Source organism: Postia placenta (assembly GCF_002117355.1).
Source record: "Postia placenta MAD-698-R-SB12 unplaced genomic scaffold POSPLAscaffold_3, whole genome shotgun sequence".
NCBI lineage: Eukaryota > Fungi > Basidiomycota > Agaricomycetes > Polyporales > Adustoporiaceae > Rhodonia > Rhodonia placenta.
The window spans coordinates 974,767-996,320 of record NW_020169834.1 but is presented as its reverse complement, the minus strand read 5'-3'; the positions used below and the strand labels follow the sequence as shown (position 1 = coordinate 996,320).

The following is a 21,554-nucleotide window of genomic DNA, read 5'->3' as shown; positions in this document are numbered from 1 at the left end:
GCCATCCCATGCGGAATAAGCACTCTTGTGTGTACGTAGATTACCAAGTCAGTTCGAATTTCGGGTCGGGCCGAGAGGCGAGGGCACTCACATGACTCGATCAGGATGTCACGGTAGACTGTGGACCAGCAGCCACAATCCTATTCGAGAGTTTCAAGTAATTGTGTCTTCTTGTCTCCGCGACGCTGGCGGTGTTCGAAATGTCCTTGAGCCGTCTTCACATCTTCGACTCGCTCCGGTATCCCCACTGCTACTGAAGGATGACCGTCAATCTCGAGGACGTCAGCGATGTACTACTACCGCGCCGATATCAAGAAGAAATCTTCGCGCGAGCTCAACGCAGCAATGTGATAGCTGCTCTAGACACGGGAAGCGGGAAGACATACATAAGCACACTGCTGATCAAGTGGATCTCGACAAAAGATGCGGGATTGGGCAAGATTATAGTGTTCTTGGTGCCAAAGGTTGCCCTGGTGGACCAACAAGGGGACTTCATCGCGAAACAGACCCCTTTACGCGTAAGGAAGTATTGTGGCGCCACGGCAATTGACTTAGCAGATCGGACGACCTGGAAGGCTGAGTTGGAGGGCGCAGACGTATTCGTTATGACAGGTATTGAATCCTTGTCCATAAGGGGGCACGAGGACTGAAGCCTTTACAGCCCAGATATTCCTCAATTTGCTCACACATTCTCTATGGAGCCTGGACCGGGTAAGTCCTAGCTCAGCTAGTCATATCAATGATACTGACGGAAGTATCCCAGGTTTCGCTAATGGTGTTTGACGAATGTCATCACACACGCAAGAATCATGCGTACAATGGTATCATGCGCGAGTACTTCCAGGGATCATCGGATAGGCGTCCGAAAATCTTTGGCATGACAGCATCTCCCATTTGGAATCCAAAGGATGCTGTAGAGTCCTTGGCAACATTGGAGAGGAATCTCGATGCGAAGGTCATCGCAGTACGGCAGCATGTTGACGAGCTGATGGACCATTCGCCGAGACCCCAAGAGGTATGTGGCTCGGGATCACAGCGTGGCGCGCGAGGCATTGATATTAACCCCAGCTATTGCACCAATATCCTGCACCGCTCGAATCATATCCTGCATATCACAGCAAGACCTTGTGGGATCGCCTGGATCTGCAACGTATACCCCCCGAGATTGACATACCCGTGGACAAGATTCGGACGAGATACGAAGTGACCTATGCGAGTCTGGGCCCGTACGGCGCTGAACTGTACTTGTATAACGATATCAAGCAACGCATCATACAGATGCAGAACACGACGAGCGGCATGGATGAATACCTTGCTCTTAATCTCGCTGAGCTGAATGGGGATGATGCCTTGACTGCCATCTCTGCTGACATTCCCCTACCGAAGGAGGTGGAGGATCTGCGAGACGGTCTTGCGGAATTCAAGTCCTTCTTCGAGGACGAGAACGGCTCAGAAGTGATCCCTACCACTGTCCATCTTAAATGGTGCTCCCCGAAAGTGCGGGAGCTCATCGATATTCTCTTTGCTCATTACACGTCCAATTTTCAAGGCATCGTATTCGTCGAACAGCGCCATGTCGCAGCATGTCTGTCAAAAATACTGCCTCGAGTCCCACAATTGAGCCATCTCATCAAAACCGGTCAGTTGATTGGTCATGGCACGACCAATCTCGCAAAGATGCAAACCAAGGGCATGGCACTTCGGACGCAGCAAGATATTGTCAAGCTCTTCCGCGAACGTAAAATCAATCTCCGTGAGTACCTGCGACGACATTGTAGCCATTCACTGACTGTTGGAATTAGTCATCGCCACGTCTGTGGCTGAGGAAGGACTGGATTTTCCGGTAAATTTTCGCGCCGTCGCTGCTGTCGAGCATTGTGGCTAACATCAGTATAGGCTTGCGACCTTGTCATCCGCTTCGATCCCTTGCAACATATGGTCGGGTACCTGCAGTCGCGCGGGCGTGCCCGGCACAGGAGCTCTAAATTTATCATCATGGTCCAGGAAGGACATGAGAACCACCTGTCGCGTTACAAGAATTTCTCCGAAAGCGAACCGCATCTTCGCCTGGTGTACCAGACACGCGGTGACCGCGATGACACCGACGAAGACGAGGAGGAACGAGACGATCCCGCTGACCTAGCGGAGAGGGAGCGCTACGTCGTCCTGTCAACCGGGGCAGTTCTGACTTACAACAGCGCCGTCGGCCTGCTCAATCATCTCTGTTCTTTGATCCCTCACGACAAGTACACGCCGACGCATCTACCGAGATACACGGGCGACTTCACGTCGACTCTTCAGCTCCCGTCCAGCCTGCCTCTGACGCCTGCCGACTTGTCGTTTATGGGTCCGGAGAAGCGCTCCAAGAAGGAAGCGAAGCGTGCCGTTGCCTTCCTTGCTGTCAGGCGTTTACATGAGCTTGGTGTTTTCGACGACTATCTCCTTCCGGCACAAAGCAGCGGCGTCGCGGATCATGCAGACGCTGACGGCAGAGCGATAGACGACGTGAGCAAAGTTCCCGATATGCTAGACGTGCAAGTACGGGATCCGTGGACACGCGGCCCCACGCAGTGGATGCACATCGTCTATCTCGACGGCCGACCAACCGCTGGCCTCGTCACTGGCACGTCGCTGCCCCCTGTTGAGCTGGCCTGCCGCGGAACCTATGTATCGACGGGCGAGGGTGTTAAGCTTGATTTCGACGAGGTAGAGGAATGGAATCAACGAAGGGTAATAGAGGACTTCACGAGGATGGGGATATGGTGGTGCATCACTGGAAGAGGGGTCACTCTCCCATTGACGTGCTCCCTGGTCCCTATCACTCATGATCTGCAGGTCGACTATGTCCTCATGGAGAAAGCGGTGCTCAATCCATACGGGGTATATGACTGGGAGGGCATCGGCGAGGAGCATTACTTCCGCCTCCTGCTCATGTGCAATAAGGAGCAGGGCAGGCCCCTTGTCCTTCGGAAATTCCGCCCTGATCTCTCTCCCATGTCTGTTCCCCTGGAAGGCTCGCGTGAGACTGGGTTTCCCACTTACAGGGACTATTGGATTCACAGATTCACCAGACGAGGTGTCAAGCCTGAAGTGTCGGAGGAAGGGATCTGCGTCGAGGTGCAGGCCTTCAACAAAAACTCATCGTGCATCTACTCTCTGGATAACAGTGCCGTTGAAGGGGAGCAGCCTGCGACTGCTTCCGAGATTCTCATGTACCCCCTCAGCATGTGCCGTCGTGCTGAGTTCTCCGAAGGTGTTCGTGACGCATTCCACGTCTTACCAGAACTCTGCCATCGCATCACGGACGTCTATCGCGCACATGCTGCCCGCGTGGAGCTTGGACTCCCGCCAATTTTGGACGATCTACTCATCCAAGCTCTGACCATACCTAGCGCGAATGCGGGCTTCAATAATCAGCGCCTTGAGACTCTAGGCGACTCTGTGCTCAAGCTCACCACCGTCGTCCACCTTTTCAACAGATTCCCATTCCGACACGAAGGCCAACTCGATACTCTCCGTCGTAATTCGGTATCCAATCGTACTCTTCTGGCCCGTGCGAAAGAAGTCGGGCTAGAGGAGTACCTGTCGTGCGAGTCGCAGAGTATGCGGGTCTGGCGCTATACACTGGCCGCTGAAGATGATCCGTCATGGAGTGTGGAACCACGTCGGAGGGCGCACAGGGTGTTCCCTCGCCGGAGTCTCCAAGATTGCATGGAGGCTACGCTAGGAGCTGCCTTCACTACCGGTGGCATGGGTATGGCGCTCCGTGCGGGAACGGCCCTCGGGCTGAGCTTGGGCGGGCCCTTGCCTTGGGATATTAGATATGGGGGTTGCATACCAAAATCCCCTGTGTCTGCACTGTTTACTCTCCTACAAGAATCCCTTGGGTACCGCTTCAGGTCTGGCCGGCTCCTGCTTGAAGCAATGACGCATCCTTCTTTCAACTCCTTTGAGACATCCTCCTACCAACGGCTAGAGTTCCTTGGTGACGGTATGTACGAAACTCTCATCTACTGTCCTTTAGACTTACGCCCGGATAGCCGTCGTCGATCTCGCAGTCATGAGATACCTTTACAACAAATTCCCTCAGGCAACCTCGGGCCAGCTCTCCTGGGCTCGTTCGCGCGCGGTGTGCGCTCCGTCACTGGCGTCCGTCGCGGTGAAGCGCCTCGGGTTGCACAAACTTCTGCTCGTCAACAATGTCGAGCTGAGCATCGCCATTAACAACTATGTTCCTATCCTGGAAGAACTTTCAAATGAGGAGCTCATTCACAACGCTTGGAAGCAAGACCCTCCGAAGGCCATCAGCGATGTCATGGAGAGCGTCCTAGGTGCAGTACTCGTCGACTCCGACTACAACTGGGAAATAGCATGTAGCGTTTCAGAGATGGTGATGGGAGACTTGCTAGTCGTCTTATCTCCCAATCTTCCCCGCGACCCCATATCAGAGTTGATGATATGGGTTTCAAGATCTGGGTGCTCGAAGGCCAGCTTTAAGTGAGTCGCATAGTCATCACTATATGTTATCCTGCGTCTGATGAATTCTTGCAACAGAAAATCTCATAGCAACGCTGAAGCAAAGAAGAACGACAGCATCTCAGTTATCGTGCACGACAAGACCGTTGTTGGCCCTCTATTCGCTCCCAATCTCTCTCTCGCCAAGGGGCTCGCTTCAGAGCGAGCCCGCAGTATCCTGGAGGATCCGAAGTCTCCGTTCTACTTGAAGCGCATATGTAGTTGTGGGACGGTGGATGAGACCACCGCGCAGTCCCATGAGACGGAAGGCTTGGATGATGAGACAGAGGAGGGCTTCGCGAGACTGGCTCGTACATTGAAGGAACTTGACGTCGGGGACGAAACAGAGAAGGCCAAAGTGCCCGCAAAGCAGGCGAAGAAGTCCAAGCAGACTAAGCAGACTAAGCAAATTCCTGCCGACGACTTGATGGATCTATGTGAAGAACGGGAGGTCGAGGACATGATGATGATTGATGATGAACCGATCACCAACGAATTGGAGCCGCAATTTGAGCCACATGAAAGCAATATGCGGTAGGACTGCCACCGGCGTTGAACACACCTGAGACTCGACGAAGGCAAGGCGACATCTCAATTTTGCTACAGGCTATATTGGGAGGCTTTTCTAGGGGAGACTGGATCTGGCTTACTTGAACCCTGTGCTATACAAGGTTCAAGTGTCTCAGACCCAATCATCTCTAAAGAAGGTTCAGAATATATCTCTTGTGCTTTAAATATTGTCAAAGAATTGTCTGTAGGAGAATCATGATGTCGCCTTGCCATGGTCGATTCTCAGGTATGTTCAACGCCGGCGGCAGTCCTCAACATGTATATTGTCGATCGTTGTGTTATGCCTCGCTACTCTGCCTACATTGTTTTCTGAATGTATCGCTATCGCTGTGTATCTTTCCGTGTATCGTCATATGTATGAATCCTCTTGGATCTTATCAAACAGCTTGGAATAAAGTCGTTCGTCCGTGTAAAACTACCTGCACCCAGCGCGTTGATATTGTGTAGGCCAGTATTCGACCCATAATATCAGATCGTTGGTGGAACTCATGCGCGCGGTTCAATAGGGCAGTCACCCCAATGCTCGTATCCATCATGATGATATGATGATTTTTGTACGCGATCACATTGTTTACACATACAGCATTGGGCTGAGATTGTGTCATGCTTCTAGCTATTAGGGGCCAAGCTTAATCGATGGGTCGGAGGTACTCCGCCGGAGAGTTGGTATCCCAATGTAGAAACTATCTCTTGAATATCAAGTACCGGCGGACCGTGTGGAGCACTATTATTCACCTTGCCTCTGCCATCCCCCTCCCTCACCAATACTTCGGCACCACATGGCTGCCCTCGCGAGCACAGAGTTCCTGCAGCAGCTCAAGAGCCTCTACCCGTCCGACCTCTTGACGACCCCTGACGCAGTCATCGCTCAACCGTGGTATCTCATTGCTGCAGTGTCATTCAGCGCGAGCCGCCACGCGGAGGCCGTGCCCGCGGTGTTCGAGTTCGCGCTGGCCGAGTTGAAGCTGGTACAGTTGGGGGAGACGAAAGAGCGTGCCCGCGAGCAGCAGTTGAGACTGGCAAGCAAGATCCGGGAGGCAATCTTGCAGTCTGGTCTGTTGAGTGGCATCCCGAGGGTAAGGCACTGTGTAACCTAACCAAAAATGCCGCTAAGAGTGCATTGCGGAATATATAGGTAATTGAAAGTCTTATCGCGCTGCACGGCGTTATGCCCAAGGAGCTGGAAAGAGAGCAAATTCTCCGGTAAGCTTAGACTCACGACCAGAAAAGACATACAAAGGCGACCGCGTGCTCATCGCCTTGGCTCTCGTAGGGACGCATCTAAGTCCATCGCGGACTATGAGAGAAGCGGAGAACAGCTGTTCCGCTCAATGTACCGGGAGACCGCAGATACCGTGCAAGGGCTTTTGGACGCCGCCTACCCAGACCTGGGTATGTCTGTTTTACAAGGCATGCGGCGGTGCTGACGAACATGTCCATAAGGCTGGTTCTGCAAAATGGTCGGATACGGCGTCGTGTACGGCGGCACAGACGTGTTGACCCAAGTAGAAACGTCGTACGCGATCGTAGCTGCACTCATCGCCATCGATGCACCGCGGCAAATCGTCTGGCATTTGGCGAACGCACAGCACGGCGGAGCCACGAAGGAGGAAGCGAAAGCTGCCAGAGAGATTGCAATGAGGATTGCAGAAAAGGCGGGTGTCAAATGGAAAGACGGCGTACCAGAGGTCGCATGAACCGGCTGGCGCCGTATTCCCTATTGTTATATTTACATGAGCTATATTATGTGAGGATCAATTGACCAAGAACTATGATAGTCCGAACATACGCTCTGTGGGCTGCAGTGAGGTGTAGGCCCATTCACAGGCTCGTATGCGATACTTATTGCCTACAAACCCAGACTCGCGACGGAGTACGCACTGATCAAATCGAACAAAACCATGCGGTCGTGAACGGCATCAATCCCTCTGAGCCTGAAAAGTTCACAACAGCCACATTCGGCTGTGCTAAATGCCCGTCATAAAAAAATGCGATAAATTGAAGCTAAAGCTACAACATTACCAGACAAGCAAAGCACAATAGAAGTCCACTAAATCTCAGCCCATGTACGCTTGCTGGGGCATGCCAGGGGGCGGAGGGGGCATCATGGGCATTCCAGGCATGCCTTGAGGCATGAACCCTGGTGGTGGGGGAGGCGGAGCGAATCCAGGCTGCGGCTGATAGACTGGCATGTTGGGCGGCGGAGGCGGCATGCCCATGGACATACCAGGGGGCGGCATACCACCCATTTGCATGGGCATAGGTTGCGGGACCATGGTCTGCTGAGGCGCAAATCCGGGTGGTGGCGGCGGAGGCTGGGCAGCGAGTGCCCCTGCGAACTGGCCTTGATACGGACCTTGGTATCCAGGCATTGGTGGGCGGGAGCCGAACGCAATTGGAGCCGGGGGCGGCCGTGCCGAGACTGGGAGTGCGTTATTCTTGCGGGCTTGCGCTGCCAGAAGACGCTCGGCGGGAGTTCCATGACGTTCGCCCTTTCCGTCCTTCTTGAACGCATACTGGACAGTAATTGCCTTGTTCATGAGGAACTGGCCGTTCATGGACTCAATGGCAGCATCAGAGGACTCGAAGTCGGTAAACGAAACGAAGCCATAGCCTTTTGATTTGCCCGTGCTGGGATCACGGGCGATCTTGTAGTAGCGAACCATGTCAATTTATGATAAATAAATGACAGACTCATGGCGCACCTTTGCCGTGGTGGCCATTACACCAAAGGCACTGAATGTGTCATATAGCAGTCGTTCGTCGACGTTCTCGTCCAGGTTGCCTATGAAGAGGTTGGCGCCAACATCCAATTGTTTCTTGTCCGAAGATGCCTAGGAAAGGGGCATCTTCAGCACTAGAGCATCCAAGTTTCAGTGTAACCACGTACCTTATTGACCCTAATCGGTTTCCCCCACAGCTTGATTTGGTTCATAATCTTACAAGCATACTCCGCATCCTCCTCGGTCAAAAACTCACAGAAACCGTAGCCCTGGTGCGCCATGGATATACGATCTTTTGGCAAGTGGACGTTGACTATAATTACGAAGTATATCAGTGGGCAATATTCCAACACAATGTACAAGGGACTGGCTGCCTACCGACTGGCCCGGCTTGCAGCATCAACTCCCATACGAGCGCGTCCGAACATCGCTCGTCCAGATTTCCCTAGCAGGACACAATCAGCAACTGAAACCCGTTGGGTCCGCAACAGTACACACCAAATACACAGTAGCCTCCTGATTTCTATCATCCTGAGGACGGGACATGGTGGTATACCGCGAAGTCGAGTCGGTGTTTACGGGAATTTGGTTCAGCGGCACGATTTCCCAAAGCAGTAAAACCCCGTCTAGCGTCTACAACGAACTTGACAAGAGTGTCCACCAATTGCATTTCCGTCTGGCCTACTGATCTCTCATGCTGCTTATCTGGCGCTACTGCGGGGAAGACTGGAATTTGGATGTTGGTCCTTCTAGTCTGTTAAGGTACTGATAGGGCCTGTTCCGAACTTGAAGAAGGTGCTCTTTGTCCCATTGCTGGTAGAGCAGAATGCGTGCAGGCATCAAAATCTCCCATCATGACTTCAGCAAGGTCATGGCATTGTAAAGCCTCGTGTACGGCATGCTGCGATTGAGTACTGGTTGAGGCAAGATTGAGGCTCCACACAAAGCTTTCACGTTCATCCATCTGCTCCGCTCGGTCCGCAGCACGGGCTATAGGTGTGTACTTTATGGTGGATGATTACTGTATCAAGATCACTGGTCCGGCGTATCATTGAACGGACATCGTCTGCCTCGGACATGTCGACGAAAGTTATCTATGTAAAGTATGGCGAGGCCTTATGAGGCCTTCGCACACGGTGCATCCGCATCGTTTGCTCTATACATCGGACCGGAACCTCTTCCGGGGTGTGTCCCCTGCACATCTTCTGTGCCTTTCCATGCAGCTGACCTTATTCTCTCACTGGTCCAGAAGCGGTGGCCGCCCCAAGGTCGACGTCATGATTGTGCAGCAATGCTGTTGTTCGCTTGAGCCTTGCCCGCACGCGTTGACATCTCATACACACGCTAAGTATAAAGCCCCGTTGGTCCGCTGACCGTGTGCACGACGCATCTTGCTTCGGTCCTGTCGTCCACAATGTGGAACCGCTCACTAGTCCTTCTGGTCGTTGTCCTTGTGGCGTTTGCTTTGAGCGCAACGGCCTCGCCACTATCGGTGCGCAGCCACGGCACATCGAGACCACTGAAACAGTACAATATGAGGCGTCCAAATGGCCATGGGCACGCGAGACGCCAGGACCTGAAACCATCCAAGTGAGTGCCTCATGACATACATCTTATGTCCAACCTTGAGCTCATTGCTTGCAGAGCATTTGGCGTAGCAGCGGCTCAAACGGATTAGAGGCATCGTCCAATCGATCTATTCTTCAGTCTGGTGAGCATGCCTTCCTCATGTGTTGTTATTTTAGCGTTGCATGCCCAACCAATTTTACAGGGATCGTCGATATGCACTATCCACGTTCCTTCCGTAATGTAAACAGCTCTAGAGCGTCTGGACAATTTCGCTTGTACACTCGCAATTTAGCTTGAACTACATTATCTCACCATTTCTGTATGCCCTCGTGGCGAGTTGTTCAGCTACAACATTCAATTCAAGCTATCTTCGCGGCACTTGGTGTTGAACTCTACCGTGGTCGATACTTTTGCGAACGTTCACCGTGCCATATTCAAGATCGCACTCGGTTGCTCCTCAACCTCATGGGTATTAGATACCCCCTTAACCCAATGGAAAGCTATAAGAACTACACAAGTTTAAAGGAAATGAAAGTGAAAGGAGACAAAGGCATCCGGGTGGCACAGAACTACCAGACATACCAAAGTGAGAGAATCGTAAGATCAGAAGACCAGGCAGGGGGGCGATGTGTATTTGAGTTGGAGCAAGACAGTGGAAAGGAACGTCGTCGAATCATGGCATGGAGGATATAGAGGCGAGATATTGCGGGGCAAGAAGACATGCCGTAATCTAGACAATGACACACTTCTTCTTACTCTTGACCACGGGTGGCTCAAGGGCTGCGACAATCGCCTGAGAATGCGTATACTGTCAGAAGCGAAGAGCAAAGTGTATGCATTGAACTCGCCTCATCGAAGACGTTCTTCAACCCCTTCTGCGTCAGCGCCGAACATTCCACGTACTTGACCGCACCGAGCTCCCGAGCAAGCCGCTCGCCTTGCTCGCTCGTCACAGGCCTCTGTTTCTGTCTCGCCAATTTCTCTAGAACCTGGGGGTCCTCCCGCAAATCGATCTGCGTGCCGACGATGAGGCACGGCACCCCGGGACAATGATGGTGAACTTCTGGGAACCACTTCTCCTTTACGTTCTCGAACGATGCCGGCGAAGTCACACTGAAACAAACGAGGAACACGTCCGTCTGTGGGTAGGATAATGGTCGTAGACGGTCGTAATCCTCCTGACCTGTGGGAGAGTGGGGAGCATGGTCCCGCGCTGGTGAGTCGAAAGCACTGGTTGTGAAGGGAAGATGGCGTACCAGCGGTGTCAAACAGACCCAATGTGTACGGATCATCACCAATCATCACGGTCACAGCATAATTGTCGAAGACCTGCCAGGAGAGCGATGAACGGAGGACTCTCCTATCCTCACGCAATGCAACGCACAGTAGGAACATATTCACTCGGGAATTTGTTCGTGGTGTACGAGATCAAAAGACAAGTCTATAGGAGGCCGCATGCCGCAATTAGACAATCTGAGGATCAGCGAGGGCCGCGCACGAACCTTTCCTACTGCACCATCTCCCACTACTACACACTTGATTGTTTGCATAGCTCTCCACAAGCTCTATCGTACCGGCTGGGCGGATGACAACTAAGGTTCGCGGGTTCAGTCAGTAAACATACTAGATATCATTGGATGCTAGATCGGTCTCGTGAGGCGCGCAGCGCGCATGCAAGCGACGTGGTACGGCGCCATGAGAAGTTGAGGGCGAGATAGCATGCACTATGACTTAATCGCAGTGGGCTCAGGGGTCTAGGGCTCACCTTGCTGATGCACAATAGCGAGTGCCCGAAACGTAATCCTTCAAGCCAAGAAGTACCCCTCAGATGTAGGAGCAGAAGAACCAGGGCGTGGTCTCAAACCAACCTGAAACAGACGTCACTTTGCCGATTCTGCAGCGTGTTGGCGACGACGCACCTAAAGGAAATACGAGGAAGGCGGCGATGCAGACTGTTATCGACAACGTCGGCCGTGACGAGCAGGATGGGCGAGTGCGGTGCCAGGCTGCCTTGTGGAGGCCTAACAACCACTTGTTGACCGTTTCACCGCCCGCTCCGGCCGCCTGCCCTGAATTCGCCGCCTTGCCGCCGCCCCCCAATTACGGCCTCTCGCCGACTTTGATAGCCCACTATCTCCCTTACATACTCTCTGGTGTCGTCAGTCATTGTATTTGTATTACAAAGGCCATGATCTGCTTCCAAACGGCGGAATCGGCAATTGGCAAACGCAGTTATCCCCCGGGACCGTAGAACCTGGCGACGGCGCAACTGTCATCACCGGCCATGTGTCCGGGCGCTACCACAAACGCGAAATGTTTAAATGGGCGTCTAAGCGACCTGTACCAGCCCGGAAACATGTCTGCTAGTGTGATTGACCCCTCCAAGTAAGCATGTATTAGCATTTGTCTGCGTGCTGAAGACAGATGCACGAGCTAGATGGAAGCATCTTCCACCACCTCCAGGCTTTGGTGCCTCATCTTCAACCGTATGTCACCGAGTTGGATTATGGATCCCGTCTGATACCGCGCAATGGCTACACCTAGTCTAAGACCCCCACTAAGACGTCCAAGGCAGCGACAGCCTCGTATGAGGAGTTGAAGACTAAGCGTGCATGGGACTTTGCTATAGCCCCCGCAAAATCTCTCCCCATGCAGGCGTTCATGCTGTACATGTCCGGGGGCGGCGTCCAAATCTTCAGCATGGGTATCGTGTTCATGCTGCTGAGTAGCCCATTCAAGAATTTAGCAGGGATCAATACTGGTACGTCTATCACCATGTGGTCAGCTCCCATACTCTGGTTCACTCCCTCCGGTAGCCTTTGCACCCTTCGCGCCCGGCTCCGCACCCCCGAAAGCGTTCTCCACGCTAGTTTTGCAGAAGATTGTTTATTTCTTATGCAATATACTAACACTCGCGTTGGGGCTGTGGAAGTGTCGATCAATGGGCCTTCTACCTACTGGGACGGGTGATTGGCTAGCATTCGAGACAAGAGGACCGGTGAGTATTGCCGTCCTTCTCATTGACGTGGCCTCAACTCGCATATTGCCTTGGCAGTCTCCAGAAATTTCACTGCTATGATCGCATGTTGACACATTGTACTCTATGGGCGAGTTTATGTATACCTTCGCTGTCTCCGACCCCAAACAACGTCGCTCGCAGGATGTAGTAATTATTGAGATGAAGGTGCACTCGCGGCGTCCCCCTCGAACCGGAACACTTCCTCAAGATCCTGTGTGAGCGATGAGAACCGCAGTCCGCGTGTCACGAGTGACCTCGATACTCACCAACCACCACGGGAGCTCTCCCCCACTTCCCTCCGCGCCTTCGACGAAGCTCTCCTGCATCTTATCCGTGATTGCCCACCATCTCCGTGTCTCCTCATCTTCAGCCATCATCTTCATGTCCGCATCGAAGTCATCACCCGTGTACTTGAAGTGCGCGATGAGCAAGTGCAGTGGGGGATAGTAGTGGATCAAGTAATCGGCAATGTGGTGCCGTGCGAGCGCTACTAGCACCCCTGGCCAGGCGGCCGCATGAAGGGCCTTGTACTCGACTTCGGCTTCAGGCTTTAACTGTATCGAAAAGGACGGGTTGGAGATCAGAACTTTGCAAGACTACGTGCACCACACCTTAATGATCTGACAGACGCGTTTGCTGTGCGGTACAGACATGGTTAGGCAAGTGCAAGTACCCCAGCAGAGAGCAGATGTCGAGCTTCAACGTTCAACGTTCAACTCGCTCACTCCCGGCCCTTTACTGTTGGTCGACGTGACCCTACAACGGTCCGGCGTACCGCTGCAAACATTCTTAGGAATATATGAATGAAACAACCTACAGGCTCAAGCTTCTAACTATCTGTAACCTGAGCGTCGCCTTGCCCTTGCGAAGTCACGTAGCGGGAGATCGCATTTCCAGAAGTCCTCAGCAGTGAGCATGGGGACTACTCCATTGAGTATCCTCCGAGTCGAAAGGCCCAGACGGGCACCAGTAGTCTGATATAACCTAATAACAGGTGCAAGAACTGCCTGTGCGAGTACTAGCGAACTGAAGGCACCGGCAGACCATACAGCAGTCGTAGGGATTGCCTGGATTCATTACGCGTCACCCAGAATTGGTGCTGCTTCATACGGTGAACAAAGTATCAGACTGCGACCTGCAAGCCAATCATATTGTCATGCTGCGAATAAAGACAGATGTCGAGTACTGCGACAACGGAGGATGTACAGGAGGCAACGATGCGACGAGTTACATCCATTGCTATGTCGGGAGATTGAAACTCCGCCGTTGCCTCACCGCCTCGCGTGTCGCCCATTCCAATCCACGTTCTCTACTCGCCTGCCATCTGCATACACCTTGCTTCACGTTCTCGTTTAACACAACAAACACTCACTCTCGATATCCTTGAACAGCAACAATGACTGAGGGAAGCAACTTCGACTATCTCTTCAAGGTGTGCGATTACCTTTCCCTATTCGAGTCGGCGTGGTTGACCTGTCGTGATTTAGGTTGTTCTCATCGGAGACTCTGGTGTCGGGAAATCGTACGTCGTCCGTAATGGCTCCTCAGATGTGCACTGATCCCTCATGCGTCCTTAATGTCTAAAGCAACCGTACGTCGCACGTTGCTGGGCCGCGTAACTAGCTGTTGACATTACATCTGGTTCTTGCCAGTGCTCTCGCGTTTCACTCGTAATGAGTTCAACCTCGAGACGAAGTCGACGATTGGCGTGGAGTTCGCGACACGGTCAATCAATGTGGATGGGAAGACGCTGAAAGCACAGATATGGGACACTGGTGCGTGTATGTCCATGCCTTACCCCGCTTTCTGTGTCTTCGGCAAACAGGGATAAGGGTCCGGCCACCCTGCGGGGGACGCATGCAAAGTTGTCTGAGCTGTACTGATGATGACATCGCGCAGCTGGTCAGGAACGGTATCGTGCAATCACTGCTGCGTGAGTACTAGTCCGTGGCCAAGAACGAGCCATGTCTCACTGTTAACCAGCTACTATCGTGGGGCTGTCGGGGCGCTGCTCGTGTACGATATCTCCAAGCACGCAACGTACGTGAACGTTACGCGATGGTTGAAGGAGTTGCGTGACCATGCCGATTCGAACATCGTCATCATGCTTGTTGGAAACAAGAGCGATTTGAAGCACCTGCGTGCTGTGCCAACGGAGGACGCGAAGGCTTTCGCTGGTGCGTACTCCTGGCATCTCGGTGGGTGGCCTGCCCTGATGACCTTGAACAGCGGAGAATGGTTTGTCGTTCATCGAGACGTCAGCGCTGGACGCTTCAAACGTTGAGTCTGCTTTCCAGACCATTCTGACAGGTAAGTCAAACAAATTCATCTCCCAACGTGGTGCTCACAACGCCCATCTTGGCAGACATCTACCGCATCGTCTCCAGCAAATCGCTCGAACAATCCTCAGACCCGATCAAGCCATCTACAGGAGACTCCATTACAGTCAGCCCGAGTGTAGATGCCAGCTCAAACCAGGGCAGTAAATGCTGTTAAGCATGCATTGACGGGTGTATACTTGGAGGGTGGATGGTTGTCTTGACATGGATGTTTCTCTGTGCATAGTGCATTTCCTCATCTTGTAATCTCATTTCGCTTGCCCACGTACCTGAGATGGGGATCTGTGTTTTTTGACCTCGAGTCAGTCCGTGAACTGGGTGATTTAGCCACACAATAACCGCGCGTTAACCCAAGCAGCAATTTCAAAATTAACCAAGGGAATACCAGTAAAAAGAAAGGTTTGTGAGAGGCACGGCCCATCTACGCGAACAGACGACTCGTCCTGATCTCCTAAGACTAACTCGGCATGCCCTGCAGGTTGCGGAATTACTTCCCTGGCCAGTCAAGGGCAAATTACACCGAACCAAGCCTCCGCTTTCGCGGTGGTCGGACAAGGTAACCAAGTTTTCTGGAGGGGACGGTCTTGAACCAGCGCACAGATGAGTGAACCCGTTGGAGCTTTAGACCACCTCACATTCCCGGAATAGGACCGTTACAGCCGCTACGCCATTGTACCATAGTAATCCTACCGTGCTCATTCCTCACATCGCTGACCTTTCATCGCGAGGCAGCTGACTGCTCAACCCAACTGCCCTTTTGCGGCCCACTTGGGTTTCCGACACGTAGCGATGATTATCCTCAGCGCGCAATATATCTATCCTGTCTCATCTCCGAGGCCATTCCGTACACATAGGCGTAGCTGAGGTTGAGCCTTCATCGGTACTGCACAATGCTATACCTCCTCGCCCCTCTCGTCGCGCTCTACAGGTTCGTTCTTCAGCCGGTAGCACCATTCGCTTGGTTTGGCTTGAGTTTTTCGCTGCTCGATGTCGCCGCGGCGTTCCGGACCTGCGTCGCCCTGCGCCAGCTGAAGGAGCAGTTTCATGCTAGACACATAGCGAAGAAGCAGGCAACGAAGGAGGTGACTGTGCAGGATGTCGAGAGCCGATCGTTCGTGAGGGATGTCACCGCGACCCTCATGGTGGTGTACGGAGGGGAGGCCGTCACTGGTGAGTCCATTAGTACTAAGGTGCTGTACATAGACTGACGCATACCTGTTAATTTCAAGCTCCCGCCCTTGGCATTCCCTGTTCGTTCATGATTTCCGGTGCGGGACCCGCATTTTACGCCGGCATCGACGCCATCGTAAACAGAATCCCTGCCATCCACGCCCCATCGCTCGAGACAGAGCTCCCCATCTCGATCCTGGATGGTTTCACGCGTGCCATGCTTTTGTGCGAGATCGTCCCGCCCATGATCACGAAGCACGCCGTGCCCGCCGTCGCTAACTCTCCTTGGTCACTGCTTGTAACTTCCCTGGTTAGTGTGCGGCAACACATCTCATGATGAGTATACTGATGGAGAACCCAGGTCACAGCTAACGGCGGATGGTTCTTCGTCAACATGTTGTCCTTCCTGCAGCCTTACTCGCTGTCTCTCACTACGCCTCCCGAGTTCCTACCGTATGGCTGGACTGCCACCGACCTCTGGTGTGCCCCGCTCGTTACGGGTCTATACGCGCTCCTCACGCACGCGCAACCCTTCTGGGCGGACGCGCATGCTGTTGCGATGGGATGGCTTGGCGCGGCAGCAACAGAGAGCGAGAAGGTACAGCCGGTGGACCCAGAGTATGCCCGTGCGCTATGCGCGGTCGTGCTCGCGGGCATGTTCATGACACGCACTATCAAGACATTTAGCGCCTCGACAGTGAAGCCGCTTGCTGGCCCGAAGACGAAGGTGCAGTAGAGAACGGTTGACGATCGATGAGTACCACTGTCTACCCCTTCTATCTCTGATGTACCCGTCCGTGTGCTCTTTAAATCTTCTTAGAGTATATATACGTGGAAATTGACGAATGTTTTCGGATTGGATACGCATGTAGGATCAAAGTCATAAGCATATAGGAATAAATGCATAAAGCTACATAGGGCGTCATGAAGATGAACAGCATACTGTATCAGCTACACTTGGGTATTAAGCAGGCTGCGACGGGTATACTATTCAAACGACGAAAGGAGAAAGGAGTGTCTGTTAGGTTCCATGAGTCTATTCGTTCTCGTCAGACAACTCTTCGTGTAACGTCTTCCAATCGGGTGTCTGTCTGCGGAGGCATTGCGGTTGAGCGACGGGGATAATAAGCGTAGCCTCGATATTCATAAGCGCCTGAAAGACCTGAGAGTCGAATTCGTGGTTCTCGAGCACGAATATTGATAGTTGTCGTTTCCTCGTGTCATACGCGCGCGCCGTTACATCAGGAGGTGTACCATGGAGTTTCTTTTCGAATGTGCAGACGCTAGTGCGGTCCTGGTGGCATGTCAGTAGTCTCGCTAATTGAGGTGGCATGGATTGGACATGCCTCCTGTTCGAGGTTGAGCCATGTCTCCACAGGTAATGGTGAAGACGTTATTGAGTAGACGCCCAGATATCGTCCCGTTTCAAAGCGTTCGCCAGTACCAGTACGTGTCATGAGATGGAAGATATTATATTTCACATATCGCACGACATCCTCGAGTATGGGCGACGCGCTGTATAGACATCCATGTTCACCCGGCTTGAGCAGATCGCAGCGAACCGTGTTCTTAGGACACACGACCACTATTGGCAAGTGTTTTGAGGGTGATTGTGAATTGTGGCGGAAACACTGGACATCAACCACGTTCTTCCTTTTCCTGCACGTCATTCGGTTTTGTTTCACATATTCGTTCAGGGTTTGGAGACTGAAGGGTCGAGATAATGAGACTTTGTCCTTGTGCGGTAAACCAGCTAGAAGCTCCCTGTGGTCGCAGTCCGGGACGTTGCGAGACAACGAAACATGGGGGGGCGGTCTTTGCACGACAATGGGTGGCACTTGTGGCCGTTTTAGTGGAGATTTGGGCAAGAACAAAGGCGCTGCTTTTGAACTGGGTTTCCTGACTGGCGAGTGCGGAGGTGTATGCCAGACTGGAGGCTGAGGGATTGAGATAGGTTTCAACATGGCGAGGGAGTAAGAGAGAGAGAGAGAGTAAGAGCTCACCTTGTCTGTCGCGTCGGAGCCATGTTCGGATTGAGATCGAGGCTGGTCAGCCGCTGTGGTGTCGTTCATCGTGCTTGGGCCCGTCAACGTCTTTCTTGTGAGGTCTCGTATTTGCCTTGTAGGGTTTGTCTTGCGTTCTGCGGGGCATTAGAGCAGAAATACGCCCGAGCTTTATAGTCCATGGATTGTGGCGATCCTCGTGTTTAACAAGACTCTTTGACCGTCTCGCTTGTGCGATGGGTGGCTCAGCATCAAAGCGTGGGACGAAACCGATACAAACAACCTTGCTAGAAGAACAAAGGCAAAGCCACAGAGCGGGACAAGGCCTGGCAACCCTTTTGGAGTCAGAGGATGTGCGGATATCGCAGCCGTCGTGTGAGGCGAAGAGCCACCAGCGAGCCACCGACTTCATTTGCCACTTTCCTCTCATCAAATTATTCCGAGCCAGTGACGTAACAGTTCTCCCAAGTGAATGAGCAGGTGGATAGGGGCAGCCTTGCTGAAGACGAGAGCTTGGTTTGAAAAGGGACCTTTTGGTCTGTACGAACTAAAGAAGATATTCGATCGCAATGCCGAGCAGCCCACAGTAGTCGATTTGAGTAGAGTCGATAGGAAGTCATGGTTGTCGTCAAGTAGCTGCGCCGCCAAGGTTGAACAGTGGGGAAGTACTGTAGCAGGCTCCAAGCAAGCAGGCAAGCTCGAAGGAAGAGAGAAGAGAGAAGAGAGAAGAGAGAGCCACAGGCGTCTACATACTTGGTCTGTATCCCCACCTCAGGCAGCTCTCGCTCAATCTGAACACGAAAGTCAGCCCGTTTGCGAGAATATACAAGATAACAATCTGGGCTCCTGAGGCTGGCTGCGGCCTTTGAGGTGTCTTCAGACTGCTTTTTCAGGAGACGCTGCTACACACCGTTCTGAATCAACGCTCTGTCTGTCCTCTGTGTCGAGATATGTGGACTATCCGGAGGGAGTGGATATGTATTTCTCTTGTGCTGGCCCAACTTGCTCTCCCAGGCGCAGCAATGTGGCCCTTCTCCCCGAAACGCTTTAGCGGCAACGCTCTGCTCTCTGCAGGATCCATGGGTGTTGACGGCGATGGTGGCATTATTGCATTTGGGGACTTCAATGGGGACCAGTTGTGAGCGCGGTTTGTAAGTCGTTTGATGTAATACTCAGGTCAATCTAAGCTTGGATTTGCTGGGACTTTCATCCGACCGCCAAACGCTCTCAGTCTACCTGTGGAATCACGGTATGTTAATACCCTGTGCAAGGCGCATCGAGGATATTGACGCAGATCAGACGAGTATAAATTCAAGAAGTCTGCAGTATTTCGACATCCGCAGAAAGTGCAAAATGTCGTTCCTGGCGACTTCACCCAAGACGGCCGACTGGACATTCTGGTCATGAGTCAGGCCGGAGCTGGAAATCAGCTCTCCCTTCAGCTGTATATTGCGTCTGAAAAGGGCGGTTACAGTACGTGTACTATGTGCTTGTCAGGACGTATGTTACAATGCAGGTTGGCAGGCCCGCATCCGGTTATTACGCCACCATCTGTACAAGCACAACCCATACCAATGGATATGGATGGAGACCTCAAAGTCGATCTCTTTGGCATTCCCTCGCCTGCCTCAACGAACACTCCTTTCAAAGTGTGGTCGAACGTCTGGAATGCATCGCAGAGTAATTCCCCCATATTCAATGTGTGCGTGTGATTCCATTCGAGACGACTGGCATCGACCGACTACTGAATGGTAATCGGTTACTCTTACTGCAGCACCGATCCGAAGTTCAATGGCAGCCAATGTACACTGTCCAATCCACACAGCAATGCAGCTATAGACCTCAATGGAGACTGCTTAGCAGGTCCGTATCTTATCGCCACGAAATATTGTGCATCGTATTGAAAGTAGTAGATATCTTCCTTGTTTGCGATGAGGGTAGCACGGGGTCCAAGTACTTTCAGATATGGGTAAACAACAAGGACAATGGCTTTGTCTTAGCACATCTCGGACGTCTTCCGCAAGGAACGCAGTCCATTTCATTTGCCGATATGGGTGCGCCATTCTCTAGCTTCCTTATTCTAGCTTGATCATGAACTATCCGACAGACCGAGATGGAACCATTGACATGGTCTTTGCGACGTGCTCTTCCATATCTGCATCCTCCGGAGTGGGATCAAATTGCTACATCAACATAGCGTACAATAAGCAGCTACCATTGTGCGCATCGACTACGTCTTCAGGGATCCAGAAAGGCAAGCGCGTGTGTCGACAGCCAGAACAATTGTGCACAGCAGATCCGGACTTCCAGTTCGACTTGTCCGAGCGCAGTGACAATGATGTAAGTGGTTTGAAAGTTCACCAAAAGGGCAGTCCTTGATGGTGTGGGAATAGGCCTTCGTCCGCTTCCCGGTGTCAGACGTATTCCGACCCTCAGGAGATGCCTCCACTGCACCGTCTTTACTAGTTCTCGACACGACGCAGAACCCCCCTCTTCCAGTCCCACTCAAGATTGCTGATGCCAACCAAGATGGCTTTCCGGATATCCTCGCCATTGTGGCGACGCACACGGGCTCGAAGACAACTCGTACCCCACAGCTAGCCTTCTCCTTGCCATGCGGATCAGGCGTTGGCGGCTGCAAGAACGGCCACGGACGCAGGGGCTGGACCGTGGTTACCAAAGGCGCGTCACCGCTGCGGAACATTCAGGATGCACGTTCCGTTGCGTTCTTAGACGTGGACGAAGACGTACGTGATAAGCCCTGAATGGAGAGGAGCTCTCATGACGTATTGTTGTGTTATCAAGGGCACGTTGGACATCATGGTTCAGCGCACAGGGGAGCAGGGTGAAGGCAACATTCTCTTCATTCAGAACAACTTCTATTACGACGCGTTCTTCTTGAAGGCGATTGGTGAGTTCTCCTTTCACTCGATAGAATGCGTTTGCCCTGATACATCGTGGCACGAAGTCTTGAACGGAGCTTGCGGTGGAGGGATGTGCAAGAGCATCAATGGGTCGGGTACATATCAAGTACGCGGTGCTTTAGCTAGGTTTTGCAGTTGCTGATCAGTCTCGGCTCCAGCCGTTTGGTGTTAGCTATTCTGGAGCCACATACAAGTACACAGTCCTTGACACGTCCGGGCGTCGCTCCGCTGCTGAAGGTCTGTGTCAATGTGTGCACTATGATGACTGAGGTTAACTGCTGTCACAGTCGGCCAGCTTCCCCAGACGTCTTATCAGGCTCTGCTTACGCCATATACGTATTTCGGACTTGGTCGCACAAACAACTACATCGAAAACCTCTTCGTCGGATCGACTAAGCATACTGATAATCACTACATCAATATGGAGGGCGTTATCCCAAATTCCAAAGTGGTCATAACCCCACCGCTAGATGCCAGTCTCTGGAAGCGGGAATTGTATTTGCGCCCCGGGGAGTGGATCCCGTGGGTCACCTTGACCGTCGTGGCTACCACAGGCGTGCTCGCTATCATTGTCTTCGTCTTACATCTGAATGAGAAGGTAAGCTGCCCTTGGGTCCCTCCCTAGCACTCAGCTGATGGCCTCATCCTTACAGAGGGAAGACGAGCTCGAAAGAAGGCGGGCCTCACATCACATCAACTTCGATGCACTATAGTACATAATT

General features: G+C 52.5%; 9 protein-coding genes across 9 annotated transcripts; 5 read left to right on the top strand and 4 right to left on the bottom strand.

Moving 5' to 3' along the window:
• Positions 1-260: 260 nt before the first annotated feature.
• Positions 261-6,782, top strand: POSPLADRAFT_1044313 (hypothetical protein; the record flags this gene model as incomplete). The annotated part of the gene is made up of 13 exons (XM_024478511.1): positions 261-612; positions 662-711; positions 764-1,015; positions 1,069-1,753; positions 1,803-1,843; positions 1,897-3,991; positions 4,041-4,497; positions 4,555-5,049; positions 5,194-5,269; positions 5,889-6,161; positions 6,221-6,288; positions 6,359-6,477; positions 6,529-6,782. 13 exons carry the CDS (start codon positions 261-263, stop codon positions 6,780-6,782), a joined length of 5,217 nt encoding a protein of 1,738 aa, XP_024341672.1.
• A 360-nt stretch (positions 6,783-7,142) lies between these two features.
• On the bottom strand, positions 7,143-8,354 carry POSPLADRAFT_1133716 (hypothetical protein; the record flags this gene model as incomplete). Its single annotated transcript, XM_024484390.1, has 5 exons — positions 7,143-7,733; positions 7,791-7,919; positions 7,976-8,121; positions 8,187-8,253; positions 8,307-8,354. 5 exons carry the CDS (start codon positions 8,352-8,354, stop codon positions 7,143-7,145), a joined length of 981 nt encoding a protein of 326 aa, XP_024341671.1.
• Positions 8,355-10,107: 1,753 nt separating this feature from the next.
• Positions 10,108-10,927, bottom strand: POSPLADRAFT_1044311 (hypothetical protein; the record flags this gene model as incomplete). The annotated part of the gene is made up of 5 exons (XM_024478510.1): positions 10,108-10,170; positions 10,226-10,560; positions 10,634-10,706; positions 10,762-10,818; positions 10,880-10,927. The coding sequence occupies 5 exons, from the start codon at positions 10,925-10,927 to the stop codon at positions 10,108-10,110; spliced, it is 576 nt and encodes a 191-aa protein (XP_024341670.1).
• Positions 10,928-11,733: 806 nt separating this feature from the next.
• POSPLADRAFT_1044310 (hypothetical protein) lies at positions 11,734-12,456 on the top strand (the record flags this gene model as incomplete). The annotated part of the gene is made up of 5 exons (XM_024478509.1): positions 11,734-11,762; positions 11,815-11,875; positions 11,928-12,138; positions 12,194-12,375; positions 12,433-12,456. 5 exons carry the CDS (start codon positions 11,734-11,736, stop codon positions 12,454-12,456), a joined length of 507 nt encoding a protein of 168 aa, XP_024341669.1.
• On the bottom strand, positions 12,428-13,209 carry POSPLADRAFT_1166961 (hypothetical protein). The gene is made up of 3 exons (XM_024487944.1): positions 13,008-13,209; positions 12,663-12,950; positions 12,428-12,607 (listed from the first exon to the last, which is right to left on the bottom strand). Exons 1-3 carry the CDS (start codon positions 13,047-13,049, stop codon positions 12,548-12,550), a joined length of 390 nt encoding a protein of 129 aa, XP_024341668.1. The 5' UTR covers positions 13,050-13,209; the 3' UTR covers positions 12,428-12,547.
• Positions 13,210-13,720: 511 nt separating this feature from the next.
• On the top strand, positions 13,721-15,003 carry POSPLADRAFT_1038832 (hypothetical protein). The gene is made up of 8 exons (XM_024477453.1): positions 13,721-13,828; positions 13,884-13,918; positions 13,983-13,987; positions 14,049-14,171; positions 14,296-14,329; positions 14,380-14,573; positions 14,626-14,706; positions 14,762-15,003. The coding sequence occupies exons 1-8, from the start codon at positions 13,793-13,795 to the stop codon at positions 14,890-14,892; spliced, it is 639 nt and encodes a 212-aa protein (XP_024341667.1). The 5' UTR covers positions 13,721-13,792; the 3' UTR covers positions 14,893-15,003.
• Positions 15,004-15,625: 622 nt separating this feature from the next.
• POSPLADRAFT_1133806 (hypothetical protein) lies at positions 15,626-16,641 on the top strand (the record flags this gene model as incomplete). The annotated part of the gene is made up of 3 exons (XM_024484397.1): positions 15,626-15,905; positions 15,965-16,215; positions 16,267-16,641. 3 exons carry the CDS (start codon positions 15,626-15,628, stop codon positions 16,639-16,641), a joined length of 906 nt encoding a protein of 301 aa, XP_024341666.1.
• Positions 16,642-16,941: 300 nt separating this feature from the next.
• On the bottom strand, positions 16,942-17,977 carry POSPLADRAFT_1053678 (hypothetical protein; the record flags this gene model as incomplete). The annotated part of the gene is made up of 2 exons (XM_024480439.1): positions 16,942-17,199; positions 17,909-17,977. The coding sequence occupies 2 exons, from the start codon at positions 17,975-17,977 to the stop codon at positions 16,942-16,944; spliced, it is 327 nt and encodes a 108-aa protein (XP_024341665.1).
• A 953-nt stretch (positions 17,978-18,930) lies between these two features.
• Positions 18,931-21,545, top strand: POSPLADRAFT_1135353 (hypothetical protein; the record flags this gene model as incomplete). Its single annotated transcript, XM_024484577.1, has 13 exons — positions 18,931-19,046; positions 19,096-19,157; positions 19,208-19,387; positions 19,433-19,610; positions 19,683-19,771; positions 19,819-19,962; positions 20,016-20,248; positions 20,302-20,655; positions 20,714-20,819; positions 20,877-20,938; positions 20,991-21,069; positions 21,120-21,430; positions 21,486-21,545. The coding sequence occupies 13 exons, from the start codon at positions 18,931-18,933 to the stop codon at positions 21,543-21,545; spliced, it is 1,974 nt and encodes a 657-aa protein (XP_024341664.1).
• Between the last annotated feature and the right edge of the window lie 9 nt (positions 21,546-21,554).